Below are 20,456 nucleotides of genomic sequence, written 5' to 3'. Positions count from 1 at the left end.
CAGAACCCTGGAATCATGACCTGAGCCAAAGACAGATGCTTAACCATCTGAGCCACCCAGATCCCCCTCAATCTATCTTTTTTTTTTTAAGATTTTATTTATTTATTTGACAGAGAGAGATCAGAAGCAGGCAGAGAGGCAGGCAGAGAGAGAGAGAGGAGGAAGCAGGCTCCCTGCTGAGCAGAGAGCCCGATGCGGGACTCGATCCCAGGACCCTGAGATCACGACCTGAGCCGAAGGCAGAGGCTTTAACCCACTGAGCCACCCAGGCACCCTAAATCTATCTTTTTTAATTGAATATTGAAGATGTCAAAGTTTCTGTTACAGTGACTAATGTTACCTTACTTAACCCTTAAGGAGATTCGATTAAAGCATAAAACCACTTATCAAATTTTTATTTCTTCCCAAACTGAAAAATCCAATAGGCAAATTGAATGACAGAATTGCCACTCGTGAGATTAAAAACTGTGGTTTTAAAGACCATTTGGAAGAAACAATTTCAAAACCTAGGACAAAACTCAGAGAGAAGGACTATCTAAAGGAAAATAAAAGATCCTTGTGAGACTGATCCTAGAAGCCGCAACGCAAGTGATATGAATGCCAAAAGGAACATGTATAAGAGGTGAAGGAAGGGGCAAGGAAATTTTGTTATTTGCAAACTTATTGATGCAGGTTTAGGAGAGGTGATATAAAGGCAAACATCTAGGCATGTCCTGATAAAATTTGAAAATTCCAAGGTTCAAGATAAATGTGCACACTTCTAGACCAAAAGGACAAGTTATTTCCAGAAGAAGAAAAACTAACAGGCAGTAAGTTCTCACATGCAGCAGCAGAAGTTGGTGGGATATTTTGGATATTTACTAATTACTGGGAAAAAAGGACTAGGAGCCAAGAATGTGGAACATGTAAAGACATTATCCACTCGCTGGTGTGGAAGAAAGGTATTTGCTGGGATGCAAGGATTGAGAGATCTTCATTCACATTACCCATATAAGGAAAAGTTTCCAGAAAAAAAAACTTTGTCAAGGAAGAGAAGAAAAAGTGAAAAAGAAGGAGAAGTAAACAAAAATTGCTAAAAGAAAAAAAGAAGAAGAAGAAGAAGAAAGAAACAGAAAGGGAGTCAATGGTAGGCATAGCACTTTGCTGTGTATATGGTTAACTGAAATGGATGATGATTGACTGGGAATGTCTGAACACGAAGGATCCTTGAAATATGAGACATACTGTAAGAGAAAGTCTAATATTAGTCTGGAGCTAAAGGTTCCTCTCAGCAATATGCAGGCATGGGGAGTTGGGTGGGCATATGTAAAAAAAAGTAATAACCTAGAGAGTTTGGGGAGGGACGGAGGGACCACTGGCAGGGCGGGAACGTCAGGGCCTCAGAGGCAGCCCCTCGGCCCAGGCATCCTGGAAGGCGGTGGGCAGCCTGTCCTGGCTGGGACGACGTGGGCCTCCCGAGGAATGTTTCCAAGGTGGTGAACTGTGCTCAGGAATTCAGGTGTGGGAGCAGAAGATAAACAGGAGTGGGAGGGCCAGGGAATGCCACAGCCTGAAAGCACACCTGTGAGCCCTGAAGATGTCAGAGATGCTTAATCAAGGAGGTGCTCCTGGTTTCCGAAGAACAGGGCACACAGACAGGGCTTGAAGTCAGAGTGTGACCATTGCTAAGAGAGGTAAAACCAACATGCTGCAGGTGCGACCAGCATTTTCATCTGTTGCTAGCTGCTGAAGTGGCTGAACTACATGTCTGATCCCTTTGCTGTATGTGCCGAGGAAGAAAACAGACCCGTGGTGGAGGGAGGACCCAGGACAATGGCTGCTGACCATGATTTGGAGATGGAGGATATGAATCTGAATATGGATAGAGACATGGAAGGAGAGCTGGAAGAAGAGAAGGAAATGAGAGAGGATGGTGGACGTGAAGATCCCTTCAAGAGTAAAAAGGTCCATAGGGTTGTCTCGAAATGGATGCTTCCTGAAAAGGTCCGAAGAACATGCTTGGAGAGAGCTAACTGCCTCCCACCCCCTGTGTTTATCATCTCCGTCAGCCTTGCTGAGCTGGCGGTGTTTATTTACTATGCCGTGTGGAAGCCTCAGAAACAGTGGATCACCCTGGACACAGGCATCCTGGAGAGTCCCTTTACCTACAATCCCGAGAAGCGGGAGCAAGCCTGGAGGTCTGTCTCCTATATGCTGGTCCACGCTGGAGTTCAGCACATCGTGGGGAATCTCATTATGCAGCTCGCTTTGGGTATTCCCTTGGAAATGGTCCACAAAGGCCTGCGAGTAGGGCTGGTGTACCTGGCAGGAGTGATTGCAGGGTCCCTTGCCAGCTCCATTTTTGACCCACTCAAATATCTTGTGGGTGCTTCAGGAGGAGTCTATGCTCTGATGGGAGGCTATTTTATGAATGTTCTGGTGAATTTTCGAGAAATGATTCCTGCCTTCGGAATTGTCAGACTACTGATCATCATCCTTATAATTGGGTCAGATATGGGATTTGCTCTCTACAGAAGGTTCTTTGTCCCTACGGACGGGTCACCGGTATCTTTTGCAGCCCATGTTGCAGGTGGATTCGCTGGAATGTCCATAGGTTACACTGTGTTTAGCTGCTTTGATAAGGCTCTGCTGAAGGACCCAAGGCTCTGGATAGCAATTGCAGCTTATTTCGCTTGTGTCTTATTTGCCGTGTTTTTCAACATTTTCCTATCCCCAGCAAACTGAACTGCCTCATGATATATAAACCAAGGAATGCAAAGAGCCATCTGGAAAAAAACTGAAGTCTATGAAGAGACCAAGAAGTCCTTGCAAATACTAACAATTTTTTTTAAAGAGGTCAGAACACCACCGATGTCCTCAGTTGCAAAGACTGTTTACAAAAGGGGTTAGGGTTTAGGGAAGGGGCTTCTGAATGCAGAGGAGGGAAAAGGAAGAGAGAAAAGGGAAGGGATAGAAAAAGCAGGGATTGGCTCTTCCCAGACTCATGGTGTGCATCATATGTATCTAAATGAGACTTGCTCTCCTTAGAGGGTATGTTGTAGAGACTGTTTGATAGAATTCACAAATACTGTTGTGTGCTGATAATAAAAACTTTTCATACCTGTAAAAAAAAAAAAAGTAATAACCTAGAAATTTGATTTTGGGGAGGATGAGGAAACATGAGGGAAGAGCAAGTGGCTGGCCCATCATCTCAGATAAGAGAATAGCAGTATGTGTTCAAGGACGATACAGTAAAATTTCCAGATTAACAGAAGGAAGGGAAGAGAATAAAAACTAACTGAATCCATCAGCAAAGTACAAAGCAAATAAAAAGGAAAAGTAAAGTAGAAGGCAAGGTAAAAGACGGGGATGGTCAGTTGGAGAAGGAAGAAAACATGATACGTTGTTTACCAAAAAAATGCTTTATAAAAAGGTAAAGGGAAGGCTGAAAAGTTTAAAAATGGGCAAAAATATAAACAAATGTAAACTTCTCCAAGGCAAAAGAGCACAAAATGGTGATGAAAGAAATCAAAGACCTATATAAATGGAGACATATTGTTTTCATGGATTAGAAGAGTCAAGGTGATAAAGACATTGATTTTCCCCAGACTAATCTACAGATTTAATATCATTCTTATCAAAATGTCAGCAATATTTATGCACAATTCTTAACAAAATGTCAGCAAGCTCATTCTAACATTTATATGGAAAGGGAAGAGAACTAAAATAGCTAAACAATTTTGAAAATGAAGAATTAAATGTTATCATTTTTTATAAGAATTGCTCATTTATTTTGTTTCTTAAATTCCACATATGAGTGTAATCATATGCTATTTATCTTTCTCTGGCCAATTTTGCTTAGCATAATACTCTCTTGTTCCATCCTTGTCATTGCAAATGGCAAGATTTCATTCTTTTTATGGCCACATAATATTCCACCCCCGTGTGTGTGTGTGTGTGTGTGTGTGTGTGTGTACTGCCTCTTTATCCATTCATCAATCAAAGGACACTTGGGCTAATGTTTTGTTTTTCCATACACAAGTCTTTGGCCTCCTTACTTATTTTTAAGTATTTTATTCTTTGGTGCTACTGTAAATGGAATTGTTTTATTGACTTCATTTTTGAATTGTTTATTACTAGTGCCTAAAAATGAGACCAATTTTTCTGTGTTGATTTTGTACCCTGCAACTTTGCTGAAATTATTAGCCCTTACTAATAGACTCTCCAGTGGTTTTTTGTAGTTTTAGCAGACTCTCTAGTAGTTTCTACACATAATATTGTATCACCTATGAAAAGAAATAATCTTACTTCTTCCTTTCCGATTTGGATAGCTTTTATTTCCTTTTCTTGCCTAATTTCTCCTGACAGAACTTCGGATTCTATGCCTAATAGAAGTGGTAAAAGCAGGCATCCTTGTCTTGTTCCTGATCTTAGAGGAGAAGTGTTCAGTTTTTCACCATGGAGTATAATGCTATCTGTGGGATTCTTATACAGAGCTTTTATTATGTTAGTAAACTTCCTTCTATTTCAACTTCACTAAGTGTATTATCTTGAAAGGTGCTTAATTTTGTCAAGTTCTTTTTCTGCTCTATTAAAATGATCATGTGGGTTTTTTTCCTTCAATTAATACAGTTTATCACATTGATACTTTTTTTTTTTTTTAAGTAGGCTCCACACACAGCAGGGATCATAACATGGGGCTTGAATTTACTACCCTGAGATCAAGACCTGTGCTGAAAACAACCACCCAGTCAACCCACATTGATTGATTCTTATATGTTGAGGCATCTTTGCACTCCAAATAAATCCCACTTGGTCATGGTGCATAATTCTTTTAGTCTGTTGCTGAATTTGGTTTGCTAATATTCTTTGAGGATTTTTGTATCAATATTCATAAGGGTTATTAGTCTGCAGTTTTCTTTTCTTGCAGTATCTTTGTCTAGCTTTTAGTATCAGGGTAATGCTGGCCTCATCAAATGAGTTGGCATGCCTTAAAAAGAATGTAAATATATGTAAAATCAATCTCTCCTCAAAATGCCAGTGCAGCTCTTTCTGCCCATGGGTTCTGCCCCTGTGCTTTAAAAAACTATAAAAACTATATATTAAGTGTCTGGTAGAATTTACCAATGAGGCCATCTGGTCCATGACTTTTTTTGGTGGGAAGCTTTTGGTTACTGATTCAAGTTCTTACTAGTTAGATAGTTAGGTCTATCCAGATTTTCTGTTTCTTCCTGATCTAGTCTTGGTAGAGTGTATGTTTCTAGGAATTTGTCCATTTCACTTAGGTCATCCAGTTTGTTGCTTATAAATGGTTCCTAACACTAAGTGTACAGTTGAAAAACATACACATGTTCAAAAATCCTAGAAGTGAATTTATCAATAAATAAGTATTTATCAAGAATCCATTATGTCCAAGGCACCATGAAACAGAAAAATTTGTTTTTTTCTCTCGTTTTCATCAAAATGAAATTTTAGAGTTTTTCTCTCATTTTCGTCAAAAACAAAATTTTATAGAGATCATCTGCAATAACCACAAACATTAATAAAGTAACTAGAAATAAATATAACTACAGATGTGCGACAAGGGATGGTGCAGCAGCCCAAAGCTGCCTACAGTGAGAACAACCTTAGGCTTAAAGGGAACCCAAGGACAGTTACTACAAGAGAGAGCCACCTCCAGGAACTGGACCTATGTGGAGGGATGCAGCCAACCTACCAGGACAAAGCAAGGAGGAACAAGTACCCCCATCTCAATCTCTCAATCTCTGATCTTTTTTTATTAACCCTTTCACATGTATGTTTGTATGTATGTAGATTTACATATAGTTCTAAGAAATTATACAGAGAGGTCCTGTGTGTGTTTTATCCACTTTCCCCACTGGTAACATCCTGCAAAACTATAGTATAATATCTCAACCAGAATCAGGTCATGATCTTCGGGTCCTGGGATCAAGCCCTGCATCGTGCTCCCTGCTCAATGGGAGGTTGGCTTCTCCCTCTCCCACTCCCCCTGCTTGTGTTCCCTCTCTCACTGTCTCTCTCTGTGTGCCAAATAAATTTTTAAAATCTTTAAAAAAAAATTCCATTGATAAAATGCACTGAGCATGTTCAGATTCTCCCAGTTTTACTTATACTTATTTGTAGTGTGTGTGTGTGTGTGTGGTGCATCTAGTGTATTCTAATTTTGTCACATGGGTTTGTGTATCCACCACCACAGTCAAGATACAGAACAGTTTCAACACCAGGGTGATTCCTCCTGCTTCTTTTCATAACCACACCCATATACCCCCTACCCTTTTCCCTTTCCCTAACGCTGGCAACCAGAGAGCTTTTCTCATTTTTATAATTTAATTTCAAAAATATTATATAAATGAAATCATACAGTATGTAACCTTTTTTTGGCATTTTTCCACTCAGTATATTTCCTCCAATATTCATTCAAGTTAATTCCTTTATTGTTGAGCAGTATTCCATGGTATGGAGGCACTACAGTGGATTTAACCTTTCACTTATGGGCAGACATTTGTATTGTTTCCAGCTTGGGAGCTATTACAAATAAACTGCCATGCACACTCAGGTGCAGGTTTTTCTGTGAATATTAGCTTCTATTTCTCTGAGATAAATGTCCAAGAGAGGAATTGCTGGGTCATGTGGCAATTGCATATTTAGTTTTTTAAGAAACTGTCAAATTGTTTTCCAGAGTAGCCGTACCCTCTTATATTCCCACCAGTAATATATGAGACCCAATTTCTCCACATCCTCACAAGGATGTGGTGTTAGTAATTTTTTTTTTATTATACCCATTCTATTAGGTATGTTAGTGTAGTAGTCTGGGTTCTCCATAGGAACAGAATTTTATACACATAACATTCTTGGTTCTTGTATTATGTATGTATTTTGCGGAAACTTGCTGAAATAGTTATTAAAAGTAGAATTCACACACATATGATTGATATTTATTATAAGAAATTGATTCACACTGGTATGGAGGCTGAGAACTTCTAAGATTTGCAGTCGGAAGCTGGAGACTCAGGAGAGCTGATGGTATAGTTCCAGTCTGATACCTAAAGCTTGAGAACCAGGAAAGTCAATGGTATTAATTTCCAGCCCGAGTCCAAGTTCACAGGCAGGAGGAGACTGATATCCTAGCTCAAAGTCAGTCAGGCAGGGAGAATTCTCCCTTACTCAGCTTTTTCAGGCATTCAGTGGATTGTTTGAGGCCCACTCACACTAGAGAAGAAAATCTGCTTTACTAGGTCTACCCCTTCAAATGTTACTCGCATCCTGAAATACCCTATGAAAACACTCAGAATAATTCAACCAACTACCCAGGCATCCCATGGCCTAGTCCAGTTCACACATAAAATTATAGTAGGATATCACACATTTTGGTTTTAATCTGCATTTCCCTAACTGCTAATGATGAAGAATACCTTTCCGTGTACTTACTTGCCATCTGTATGACTTCTTCAGAGAAATATCTGTGTTTTTTTTTAAACTGTTGAGTCTTGAGAGTTCCTTATGTATTCTAGATACTAGTCTTTTGTTAAATATGTGGCTTATAAGTCTAGCTTGTCTTTTCATCCTCTTGTCTTTCATGGAACAAAAGTTTTTCATCTGGACTAGTTCCATTTTATCAATTTTTCCTTTTAGGGATTGTACTTCTGGTGTTAAGTCTAAGAACTCTTTGCCCAACCCTACTTTTGAAAGATTTTCTTCCAAAAGTTTTATCATTTTACATTTAAAATGATAGTTCATTTTGAGTTAGTTTTTATCTAAGGTATAAAATTTAGATCCTTTTTTTAAAAGATTTTATTATTTATTTGACAGTAAGACAGAAAGCACAAACAGAGGGAGCAGCAGGTAGAGGGAGAAGCAACCTCCGCACTGAGCAGTGATCCACAGGCAGGACTCAATCCCACGACTTGAGGATCATGACCTGAGCAGAAGGCAGACACTTAAAAGGCCTGAGCCACCCAGGTGACCCAAAATTTAGATCTTTTTAAAACCTTACCAATATATAATTTCTCTGCCACCATTTGTTGAAAAGGCCATCCTTTCTCCTTGAATTCATTTTTTATCTTTGTCAAAAATCAGTTGAGCAGGGTCACCTGGGTAGCTCAGTCATTAAGTGTCTGCCTTCAGCTCAGGTCATGATCCAGGGTCCTGGGATTAAGTCCCACATCGGACTCAGCAGGAAGCCTAATTCTCCCTCTCCCAATTCCCCCTGCTTGTATTCCTTCTCTCTTCCCTCCCTCTCTTTCTCTCTCTCTGTCAAATAAATAAATAAATAAAATCTGTTTTAAAAAATCAATTGGGCATCTTCATATGGGTCTATTTCTGGATTCTCTACTCTGTTGCACTGATCTAGGAGTCTATCCTTTCCCCAATACTGCATACTCCTGATTACTGTAGATTCATATTACGTATTCAAATTAGGCAGACTGATTCCTAACACTTTATTCTTCTTCTCTAAGATTGTTTTAGGTATCTCAGTCCTTCGTCTTTCCATATAAATTTTAGAGTAAGCTTGTCTATAACTACCAAAAGTTTCTTGCTGGGATTTTTTATAGCAACTGCATTAAACCTACACGTCAATTTGGTGGAGAAGTCACATCTTTGCTATGTTGAATCTTCAAATCCATGAGTATAGTATGTCTCTCCACTTATTTTGGTCTTGTTTGATTTCTCTTATGATATCCTGCTTTCAATTTCACCATTTTCTGTTCTTAATTTTAATTATTTCCTTCTTTCTACTCATTTTGAGTTTATTTTTATCTTTTTCTAGTTTCTTGGGGTAGGAACCTAGATTATTGACTTGAGAACTTTCCTCTTTTTTTTTTTTTTAAAGATTTATTTATTTATGTGACTGAGATCACAAGTAGGCAGAAAGGCAGGCAGAGAGAGAGGAGGAAGCAGGCTCCCCGCTGAGCAGAGAGCCTATGTGGGACTCAACCCCAGGACCCTGGGATCATGACCTGAGCTGAAGGCAGAGGCTTTAAACCACTGAGCCACTCAGGTGCCCAAGAACTTTCCTCTTTTCTAATGAAAGAATTTAGTGCTATAAATTTCCCTCTTGGCATTGCTCTAGGTGTGTAGTACATATTTTGCTATGTTGTATTTTCATTCTCGTTCAGTTCTTTAAATTTTAAATTTTAAATTTTTTAAATTTCCCTTGAGATTTCCTCTTTGATTCATGGATTATTTCAAAGTGTGATGTTCAACTTTCAGTTCTTTGAGATTTTCCTGTTGCTTTTCTGTTGTTATTGGTTTCTAGTTTGTTTCCCTTATACCTAACTGATTTTTGACAAAGATACAAAAGCAATTTAATGAAGAAAATGATGGTCTTTTCAACAAATGTTGATGGAGCAGCTTCACATCCATGAGTTAAAAAAAATAATAATAATAACTTGACCTAATTTCATACCTTGTGTAAAAGTTAACCCAAAATGGGGGCACCTGCATGGCATAGTCAGCTGGGCCTCCAACTCTTGGTTTCAGCTCAGGTCTGATCTTGGGGTCAGGGACTCAAGCCCCACATAGAGCTCCTTGCTCAACTCCAAGTGTGCTTGAGTTTCTCTTTCCCACTCCTTCTGCCCCACATATGCACACTCTCTCTGTCTAAAATAAAAAAGTCTTTAAAAGAGGGTGCCTGGGTGGCTCAGTGGGTTAAGCCGCTGCCTTCGGCTCAGGTCATGATCTCAGGGTCCTGGGATCGAGTCCCGCATCGGGCTCTCTGCTCAGCGGGGAGCCTGCTTCCTCCTCTCTCTCTGCCTGCCTCTCTGCCTACTTGTGATCTCTCTCTGTCAAATAAATAAATAAAATCTTTAAAAAAAAAAAGTCTTTAAAAGAAATTAACTCAGGCGCTTGGGTGGCTCAGCGGGTTAAGCCTCTCAGGTTATGATCTCAGGGCCCTGGAATCGAGTTCTGCTTCCTCCTCTCTCTCTCTCTGCCTGCCTTTCTGCCTACTTGTGATCTCTCTCGGTCAAATAAATAAATAAAATCTTTTTTAAAAAATTAAAAAAATAAAAGAAATTAACTCAAGGGGAGCCTGGGTGATCAGCTGGATAAGCAGCTGCCTCTAGCTCCAGTCGTGATCCCAGGGTCCTGGGATCTTAGGCCCTCATCAGGTTCCCCACTCAGCAGAGAGCCTGCTTCTCCCTCTCTCTCTGCCTGCCACTCTGCCTACTTGTACTCACTTTCTCTCTGTCAAATAAATAAATAAAATCTTTTTTTTAATCAACAAAATCTTAAAAAAAAAAAAAGGAAATTAACTCAAAATGAACCATGATCTCAAATGTACAACTAGAAAACTTACAGAAAACATACTCTGGAAACATTCTGCATGATTTAAATTCTATTCAGTTTGTGAAGGTTTAATGGACCAGAATATGGTCTACCTTGGTGAATGTCCCAGAGTATTTGGGGGGAAAATTATATATTCTACTGTCATTGGTCAGTGTTTCATATATGTTGATTAGATCTTATTGGTTGTATCATTCATATCTTATCTTTTATATTTTGCTGATTTTCCATTTAATAGTTGTAACAGTTGCTGAAAGTAGGATGTTGAAATCCTCAATTATAATTATGGACTGGTCTATTACTGTGTTCAGTTCTCAGTTTTTGCTTCATGTATTTTGAGGTTCTGTTGTTTGCTAAATAGATGTTTAATACTATTTTATCTTCCTGGTGGATTGATCCTTATCATTATGTTTGTTATATTTCTCTTTATCCTGAGTAACCTTCTTCACTGTGAATTCTCTTTTACCTGATATTGATAGGGCTATTCCTTATTTTAATTAATATGTGCATAGTATGTCTTCTTTTATCCTTTACTTTTTAAAAAAACTTTATTTTTTTAAAGATTTTATTTTTTTTATTTGAGAGAGACAGAGTAAGAGAGAGAGAGAACACAAGCAGGGGGAGCAGCAGAGGGAGAGGGAGAAGCAGGCTCCCTACTGAGCAGGGAGCTCGACATGGGCTCTATCCCAGGACCCTGAGCTCATGAACCAAAGGCAGACGCTTGAGTGGTCCACCCAGGAATCCCTATCCTTTACTTTTGACCCACCTATGTTGCTAAATTTGAACTGATTTTCTAGTTACCACCACCTAGCTTAGTAATTTTTTATTCACTCTGCCAGTCTGTACCTTTTATTAGTGTATTTAATGATTTACACTTAAGGTAATTACTCATATGTTAGTACTTAAGTCTGCCATTTTATTTATTTTCTATTTGTTTTCTCTGCTTCTCTTTCATTGCCTTCCTATGGGCTACTTAAACATTTTTAGAACTCCACTTGGACTTATTTATAGAGTTTTTGGGTGCACCTCCTTGTATAGTTTCCTTAGTGATTGCTCTGCATGTTACGATACATCAGTGTGACTTAGCAGTGTACTGGAATCAATGTTTTAACACTTTGTATGAGGTGAGGAATCTACTCCTCCATTTAAGTCCTTACTTCCCCTACTTTGAAATATCATTGTCTTGAATACCAGCTATTATTATATTTTTGTTTCAATCATCAAATATGATATTAAAAACTCGTAAAGGGTACCTGGGTGTCTCAGTTGGTTAAGTGACCGACTCTTGGTTTCAGCTCAGGTCATAATCTTGGGGTTATGGGACCAAGCCCTGAGTTGGGCTTGGCAATTAGTGTGGAGTCTGCTTGGGAGTCTTTCTCCCTCTCCCTCTGCCCCTCCCCCTTGACTCTCTCTCTAAAATAAATAAATAAATCTTTTTTTTTTTTTTTTAAATTCAAAAGAAGAACAGTCAATTGTAGGTGGCCATATTTCTGCTCTTTCTATTGTTCTCCCTACCTAATGCTCCAAGTTTCCTTTTTTTTTTTTTTTTTTTAATGATTTTCTTTCTGGTTAAAGAAATTTCCTGTAGCAATTTTTTTAGGATAGGTCTGCTAGCAACAAGTTCTTTTCATTTCCTTCATTTTCAGATGTCTTTATTTCCTCTTCATCGCTGCAAGATAGTTTCACCAGCTGTAGTATTCGCAATTAATGGTTCTCTGTTTTTAGCACCTGAAAAATGTGCCACTTCTTTTCTGTCCTCTTTGGTTTCAGATGAGAACTCCTTTGTCATTCTGGTGTTCTCCATTTTAAAGTCGGCAGGAAGAAAAGGGAAAAGAAAGCAAAAAAGATGGTAAAGGTAAAACACCTATTTTATGTCTTACAGACTATTCTAAGCCACACAGAGCATGCAGAAGATGTGAATAAATCACTGGATTCAGTAAAATGCAAATGTTTCCATGAACTGAAGGTATATCATGGATAGCCTGCTTTGTGCTCCAGTGCTTCAAAAAGAGCAAGGCAGCTTTGCTTTCTCATGAAAATTGATAATTAACCAGCTCTGTGAAGAATATTGATGTGGGTGAGGGGTGGGGGGCAAAAATCAATCCCTGGAAAAACCATTTCCTGCTTTTCTTTCCTCTTTCCCCAGCCTATCCCTCACCCACCTCAAACTCTGGACCTGCAAACCCCAACTCATTCCTTCACTTCTTTTTCCTTCCTTTTAGGCCTCTAAGCCTAGTACTTATTCTATTTCAGAAAAAAAAAAAAAAATGTGTGTGGAAAGTGGGAAAAAGTAGATTCCATTTTTAAGAGAATTTTCCAAAACAATAAAACAATCAATAGCAGTGGCTGTCTAAGTCGTCTTTAAATTCCCAGTCCTTGGCACAATCCTGACTGACACAGAGAAGTTACGGATATAAGAAAGAAGGACGGACGGAGAGTGGGAAGGTGGAAGGGAGGAAGAGAAGTGGGATCGAACATTTCTTTTATACCTGCTACATGATAAGCATTGAGGAAGAATTGCAAAGACATGGTGTTAACGTCATGGCGTCCATATCTGATAGAGCTGAAGGGACTCAGCTGCAATCAGAGGAATCTAAGAGATCTCTTGGACAAGACAGAAACACTGAGTCCTCAGAGCCGTGCTCTTTCTGCTGCTCAGTACCTCACAACCCTCACCAGTGGGAAGCACTGTAGAGTGTAGCTGCCTCATCCTGTGTCTTAGTCCAACTGGACTTCTCTAACAGCATGCCACAGCCTGGGGTGGGGGTGGGGGCGGGTGTCTTATAAACTATGGAAATCTGTTTTTCACAGTTCTGGAGGCTGGGAAGTCCAAGATCTAGCACCACAGGAGGTTCAGTGTCTGGTGAGAGCCCACTTACTGGTTCACAGATGGCCATCCTCTCACCGCGTCCTCCTCACAGGGTGGAGGGGAACACAAGCTCTCTGGGGTCTCTTTTATTAGGATACTAATCCCTCTCTCCTGAGGGCTCCACCCTCTCCCCCTAAGCACCTCCCAAGACTCCACCTCCAAAAACCCTCACATGGGGTTAGGACATTGGGGAGGACACAAACCTTCAGTCTCTAGCACCCTGCACTGTCCTCTCTCTCCACACGGAGGTACACTGTGCAGTTAAAATCCTGTGGCTGAATAGTCGGTGTTGGCAGAATTCTAGAATTGCTATTCCTTCTCGTCCCTGCAGAGTGAGAGACAGCTATGTGTCCCTTGCTTGTCCTGTGTGTTCCCTGCCAAATCTAAGAAGCCCTATCTGTCTCCTGTGTATGTCATTCTAGAACCTAATGCTCAAAGTTCAAGCAGAGTTGCACATGTTTTAATGAAATGAGCAGGATGGCTGGGTCCTAAACAAAGGAATATTTGTTAAGAAATTGTCAAAAGACCTAAAAAACTCGGCAATTTCAAAGACCACAAAATAAGCTTTAGGAAAAAGAACTTTAAAATCTACTATTCAATGTTAAATATCTGACATACACACCCAGAACAGCAAAACACAATTTCTTGAAATGACTCTATATCATTAGGAATATCCTTAAAATTTTCTGGGTATCACTTTTTAGCATTTTCAAGTCTAAAGACTAAAGTTCTGGGGCACCTGGGTGGCTCAGTGGGTTAAGCCTCTGCCTTCAGCTCAGGTCATGATCTCAGGGTCCTGGGATCAAGCCCCAAATTGGGCTCTCTGCTCAGCAGGGGGCCTGCTTCCCCCCTCTCTCTCTGCCTGCCTCTCTGCCTCCTTGTGATTTCTCTCTCACTCTCTCTGTCAAAAAAATAAATAAAATCATGTAAAAAAAAAAAATGAAAGTTCTTTGAATATCTCTTCCAGCTATGAGAAAACCCATTAGCAACTCACAGGTACCCCTGGAGGACATACATGCACCCCGGTAGTGAGGCCACTGTGGCTATGGAAATTAGTGCTGGCCTGCAAGAAGCCCCTGGGCAGCCAGCTTCTGCAATGATCCTAGGAACTTACTCATCCACTAAAGTGAACTGGAATTTTCCAGGCTACAGACATTCAAAAATATCTTACTTCTGGTCTGAATATCTCACCTAGCCATCAGGTGTGTTTACCTCCACATTAGGAGGTATTTTTCCTCATGTCTGGGGCTGAAAGTGAGATAGGGAAGAGTGATAAGTCATCTGATATGGCCGGACACAGGGGCAGAGTATACTCAAAAGTGAACATAAAACAGGAAGAGAGTATGGAAATTATATCAATGTGTCTCCACAAACTAGTCCCCTTTTAATCTTCAACATCACCATACCATGACTTAGTGTTACTATGATTTCACGGTTAGAAAAATGTTTTTTCAAAAAGAGAAAAAAGAAAAAGAAAAATGAGTTTTTTCTCTTTGGATTTCTATAGACTGGGTGGCTCAAAACAATAAAAATTCATTCTCTCACAGTTCAGAAGTGTCAGAAAAGGGTCAGCAGGTTTGAATCCTTCTGGAGGGTCTGAGGAAGAAACTGTCCTCGCTTCTCCTACATTCTAAGAGTAGCAGGTGTTCCTTGGCATTCTTTGGCTTGTTGACACATCACTGGCCCAATAAATCTGTTGTAGTCAGCCAACCTGATCTGAAGTTGGAAACAGAGCTTCAGCCTGTGTGTCCTCTTTTTAATAGATCTTCTGCCTTAGAAACACCTCCTTGGGCAGCAGTCACAACTAATTCCTCATTAAGATCACCAGACACTTGAGTTTCAAATACTTTCCTCTGGTTTGGGGAGAGTCTTTCACCAAATGTACAGCTGATGGTTGACCCTCCAAATACCATGTTGCAAACTTTGGCTAGATTATACGCCCACAAGCTTCTACCTATAAATCACTACCTCTTGAAACCACAGCCATGAAGTACGAGGGACAAGTCTGACATGTAGATCTCCTGGCTCTTAGTGCAATGTGCCATTTCAGCTTTTCAGTTTTCACAGGTTTTTCAAGATCAATGCCAGTGGCATATCATATATGCTGGTCTTCTGTGAACTCATCTTAACCACTGGGATCTAGGAAACAGTCAAGTAAGAAATTGTCCGTTCGCCATCCAGGCCTTAAGGACACATCCTGAGATTCGGAGAATGCCAAGAGCACCTACCGTGTGGACAAAGTCCTGAGCAAAGAATGAGCAAAGAATTTCCTCTGACCTTGACAAAGGAAGTTATTTTTCTCAGATGAGAGGTGTTAAAAGTCTTCTGTGGACATCAACATCTCAGCAGTGAGCATGACCTGAGAAATCTAACAAGAAAGCGGAAAAAGGGCGCCTGGGTGGCTCAGTGGGTTAAGCCGCTGCCTTCGGCTCAGGTCATGATCTCAGGGTCCTGGGATCGAGTCCCGCATCAGGCTCTCTGCTCAGCAGGGGTCCTGCTTCCCTTCCTCTCTCTCTCTGCCTGCCTCTCCATCTACTTGTGATTTCTCTCTGTCAAATAAATAAATAAAATCTTTAAAAAAAAAAAAAAAGAAAGCAGAAAAAAATAGTGGCTCTTCCTATTCACTTCTCTTACAATAATAATTACATCGATCACAGGTGCCTGTTCCTTGGTTTTGAATTTTAATCTAATAATATTTTCTGCTTCATTCCAACATCTTTTCTATGCTACTTGCCATTTTGTTAGACCTCAAATGATTAACAGAAGTTTGCCAGCATCAAGCATGGAAGGGTGCTAATCCAGGCAGTAGTTGGAGAGGCAGGATGTGAGGGCAGGTTGCCCCAGGAGATACAAAGAATGACCGTTTAATTGGAGTATTTGGTGCTTGGGAGAGGGAAAGGCAGCTTGAAGACAGGATTGGTGCCAAATTGAAGCACTCATTGGACTTTGCTTAGGAGTTTGATTTTACATGCAGTAGAGAACACAGATTTTTAGACTAAGAAAATTATAAAAGAAGCAGGCAACAGGGAACATTGATGGATACTTGTCACAGGAGCCTGGATGAGACCCAGTCTCCACCAAGGCAGTGCCCAAGGACACTAGGGAAAGGCCAATTCAAGAGTTATTTAAGAGGAAGAATGAACAGAAATTGGGAACCTAATGGATGTGTGTATAAAGCAAAAGGCAATGACATTAGACAAATCATGGTACTTGCACTGAAATTAGGTATGTACACTCCTCTACCCAGAACTCTTAAATGACTTTCCTGAATCATGATTGGCAATCTGGAACCCTCTGTTTTTGTCACACTTTTCCATACTGAAGCACACGTACTATGTTTTCTACCAAATCACAGTCCCATGAACTTTCCTTTACTGACTTTATGGATTCTTCTTTCTCTTTTATGTCCTCTAAGAGGGGATATCCTCAAAAATTTATCCGTGGCTCTCTTTATAGTCAATCTTTCAATAAGCCAATCAACACGTATGGACCCACATGGCCAGCCCTGTGCTCTCGCTCAGACTGAGGCCTCCAAATGCTTGCAAGCCTCTTAAATTTACATTGTCCAACTTCATCCTGAATTCAGCACATTATTATCTTTCCCTGAAAACCGGCCCCTCTATCAATTCTCTTTTGTCCATAGTAAAACCATGTTTTCAGTCTCCCTAATGGGCAGCCTTAAAGCCACATTAATAATAAAAGAGCACAGATTTTAGAGTCCAATTCTGGGGGAATATAGACTCAAACAGCTGTTAATCATATGACTTTGGTCAAGTTAGTCAACCTTTCTGAACCTCTGCTTCTTCAATAGTAAAATGGGGGCAATAATACTTAACACAGAAAAATGTCATAAAATATAAATGAGATCCTATGGGCAAAGGGCCCAGCCAGGTCCTGGCACAGAGTCAGCATCCAACAAATGTTGGTTCTAATCTCCTATGCCTTCTTCTTTACTTCCTATTCAATAGATCACCAACTTCTACTGTCACAACATATCACCAATTTCTACTTCCACATTCCCATTGTTACATTTAGATTTTCCCCTTTTTCTCCATTTCCACTGCAAGTCTAAACTCCATGTTCCCAGGATGCCTGGGTGGCTCAGTCAGCTACGTGTCCAACTCTTTATTTCAGCTCAGCTCATGATCTCAGGGCTGTGAAATCAAGCCCTGCACTGGGCTCCGTGCTGGCCATGAAGCCTGTTTAAGACTCTTTTTCCCAGGGTGCCTAGGTGGCTCAGTGGGTTAAGCCTCTGCCTTCAGCTCAGGTCATGATCTCCGGGTCCTGGGACTGAGCCCTGCATCAGGCTCTCTGTTCGGCGGGGAACCTGCTTCCTCCTCTCTCTCTCTGTCTGCCTCTCTGCCTACTTGTGATCTCTGTTGGTCAAATAAATAAATAAAATCTTAAAAAAAAAAAAAAGTGAGCTTCCCTCACTAAAAAAATAAAAATATAAAAAATATTTAGCCCATGGGTGGCTCAGTTGTTAAGCATCTGCCTTCAGCTCAGGTCATGACTCCAGGGTCCTGGGATCAAATAAATAAATACAATCTTTAAAAAAAAAAAAATACATTTAGCCCATACGTCATGCTGCCATGTTCATATTCCTAAAACATTGCTCTTATCCTGTTTGATATATGTGATATAGAAAGCTGGGTACTTAAATAAATATTTCTAAGACATATATACAGGTATATGTGAAGGTGCTTCTTCACTCATTTGTTTTCCAACTTGTGTGAAACAGAGGTTTTTTGCTGCCTTCCACTTCCTCAGTCTCCTCCTACAAAGATGAACTCAGGGATGAGCAAACAATGAGCATTCAGTCAATGCCATTAGCCCAGTGATGAACAAACCTGTTCCTAGAACATTGCTCAATGTATAGCAACTTCTTTTCTAGAAGAAACAAAGTTCACGGATTCACAAAATTCCAGAAAACAGCAGTAGCAACAGGAAAAACAGAATTAATTTGAAGGAAAGTCTTTGGCCAGGTGAAACCCATGATAGAAAACAACATCTTACTGACAGTAATTATAATGACAACGCGGCGAGAACTTAAGTGTTGAAGAACATGCATGGGAACTATAAAATCCTGTGAGGTAGCTGCCAGGGGCCAGGGAGGCGGAGCAATGGGGAGCAGGCATTTAATGGGTATAGAGTTTCAGCTCTGCAGGATGAAGAGTTTCAGAGACTGGGTTAACCAACAATGTGAATCTACTTAACAGTATTAAACTATACTCTTAGAAATGTGTAAATGGTCAATTTTATATGTTTTTAAATTATTTTTTTGTTTCTAAAAACAAATGTGAGAAAAATCCTAAAGATCTGAAGGTGTGTGCCTTAGCTAGGGGATTAATAAAACAGGAAGGAAAGCATCCCTAGATTCAGGAATGCGCTCTTGTTATGGTGTTCCCATCAGAGCCTACCTTTGTCTCTGTCACAAAGATCCTACCATGGCATTTAAATTTTCTCTCTAGCTGCTTGACTCCCCTACTAAACTAGAGGTTTCTTTAAAGCAGATACTACCTCTTTACTATGGCATCCCCAATACTTAACACGTAACACGGTGTGTGGCACCAAGTCACATTCCATAAATATTTGTTAAGAATGAATGAATGAGGGGCGCCTGGGTGGCTCAGTGGGTTAAGCCTCTGCCTTCAGCTCAGGTCATGGTCTCAGGGTCCTGGGATCGAGCCCTGCATTGGCTCTCTGCTCAGCGGAGAGCCTGCTTCCCTTCCTCTCTCTCTCTGCCTGCCTCTCTGCCTACTTGTGATCTCTGTCTGTCAAATAAATAAATAAAATCTTAAAAAAAAAAAAAAAACGAATGAATGAATGAATGAACATCAAGGCACTCTATATATAACTTCTTCTTTTAAAAAAAAGATTTTATTTATTTATTTGAGTGAGAGAGACCATTAGAGGGGAGAGATCAGAGGGAGAAGCAGACTCCCCACCTAGCAGGAAGCCCGATGCGGGGACTTGATCCCAGGATTCCAGGATCATGACCTGAGCTGAAGGCAACCACTCCACTGACCGAGCCACTCAGGCGCCCTATATATACCTTCTTTTCAGAGTGCTTCCTGCATATTGTTAACTCATGGGGTACAATTCAATGTGATAATATTATGATTATTCCCATTTTACATAAAAGAAAACAGACACAGAGAGGTTAAGGGCCTTACCCAAGATCACACAACTAATAAGTAGTGATGCTACTTTTGATTCAAATCAAAACAGTCCTGCTCCAGAGCTAAGCTTTTAGCCACTCACCAAGCTGCCATCCAGTACATGAGGAATCTGAAACACTGGTCCACGGAAAGCCCCAAGTCAGACTGCTAGTAAGTGACGAAGCCAGACCATACCCTATCTGCTTTCGGGAAATAATTAGAAATAGACCACAGGGGAAAGCCTGATTGTCTCTATGTCACTAACAACATCATGACCTTCCAATAAGAGCAGAAAAGCCACATTTTCAGGGCATCTGGAGTTCTTCGCTGTGTATGTTTATGTGCTTGCTCCTTTCCTCCAACAGACCCTAAGGCCTCCAGGGTAGAGATAATGTCTCATTTTGTTATACCCTCAAAGCCTGCCATAGTGTCTGGTACAGAGGAGACATTTAAATAAGAGTTTGTTGAAAGGAGTAAGAGAAGAACAATCTTAAGCCAAGCTACCATACACATATGGCAACAGATCACTGTCACAATTCCATACATCTGTAAGTCTGTGAATTCCTAATTCTCTTAGAAATATAATTTCCAAAAAAATAATTAATTAATTAAATTTTTTAAAAAGAGAAAGACAATTTCACCTCTTCTAAACTCGCCATTCGACCTCATTATGTTTATTATCCCTGTGGAGTAGGTGAGTATGGTCAGATAGTTGAGCAAAGACTATCCAGTCTGTAAGTCCTCTGTACATAGCATGAAAGCCCAATCAAATAAACAAAAAAATGATAATTATGAATATTTACAAAGGAGCCACTTTTGTAAAGTTCGGGACCATCAAACCCAAATCTAGAAGTGGAGGTAAAAATCCTGAGTTGGGCATAGATTGGCTCCAGGTAAACCTTGCCTGGCACAGACAGACAAGGAAGAGCTGGGGAGGCAGAAGGCTATGAATTTCCTAAAATCTGCTGCAGAATTTTGTGTCCTTACACATTTGTGCATTTTTCTGGGAGAATGATTCATAGCATTCATTACAATCTGAAAGAGCTATTTGACTAAAACAACAAAGTCAAAACTATGGCTTTAGTATCTTTGCTTACCTATTGTAGCAGAGTATATCCATTCTAGGCACCAAGTAAGAAAGA

The 20,456-nt window shown here is 40.1% G+C and overlaps 1 protein-coding gene and 1 long non-coding RNA gene across 2 annotated transcripts in view; one reads left to right on the top strand and one right to left on the bottom strand.

Annotated features, from left to right (window-relative positions):
- Nucleotides 1–20,456, bottom strand: part of LOC131813759 (uncharacterized) — a 125,026-nt gene that overhangs the window by 92,582 nt on the left and 11,988 nt on the right. The window lies entirely within an intron of this gene.
- LOC131813755 (rhomboid-related protein 2-like) lies at nt 1,061–3,107 on the top strand. Its single transcript, XM_059144220.1, has 2 exons — nt 1,061–2,544; nt 2,717–3,107. The coding sequence occupies exons 1-2, from the start codon at nt 1,744–1,746 to the stop codon at nt 2,741–2,743; spliced, it is 828 nt and encodes a 275-aa protein (XP_059000203.1). The 5' UTR covers nt 1,061–1,743; the 3' UTR covers nt 2,744–3,107.

This window comes from Mustela lutreola, chromosome 13, assembly GCF_030435805.1.
Source record: "Mustela lutreola isolate mMusLut2 chromosome 13, mMusLut2.pri, whole genome shotgun sequence".
NCBI classification, from domain to species: Eukaryota; Metazoa; Chordata; class Mammalia; order Carnivora; family Mustelidae; genus Mustela; species Mustela lutreola.
Note: the sequence above shows the minus strand (reverse complement) of the source record. Positions and strands in the feature narration are given on the sequence as shown.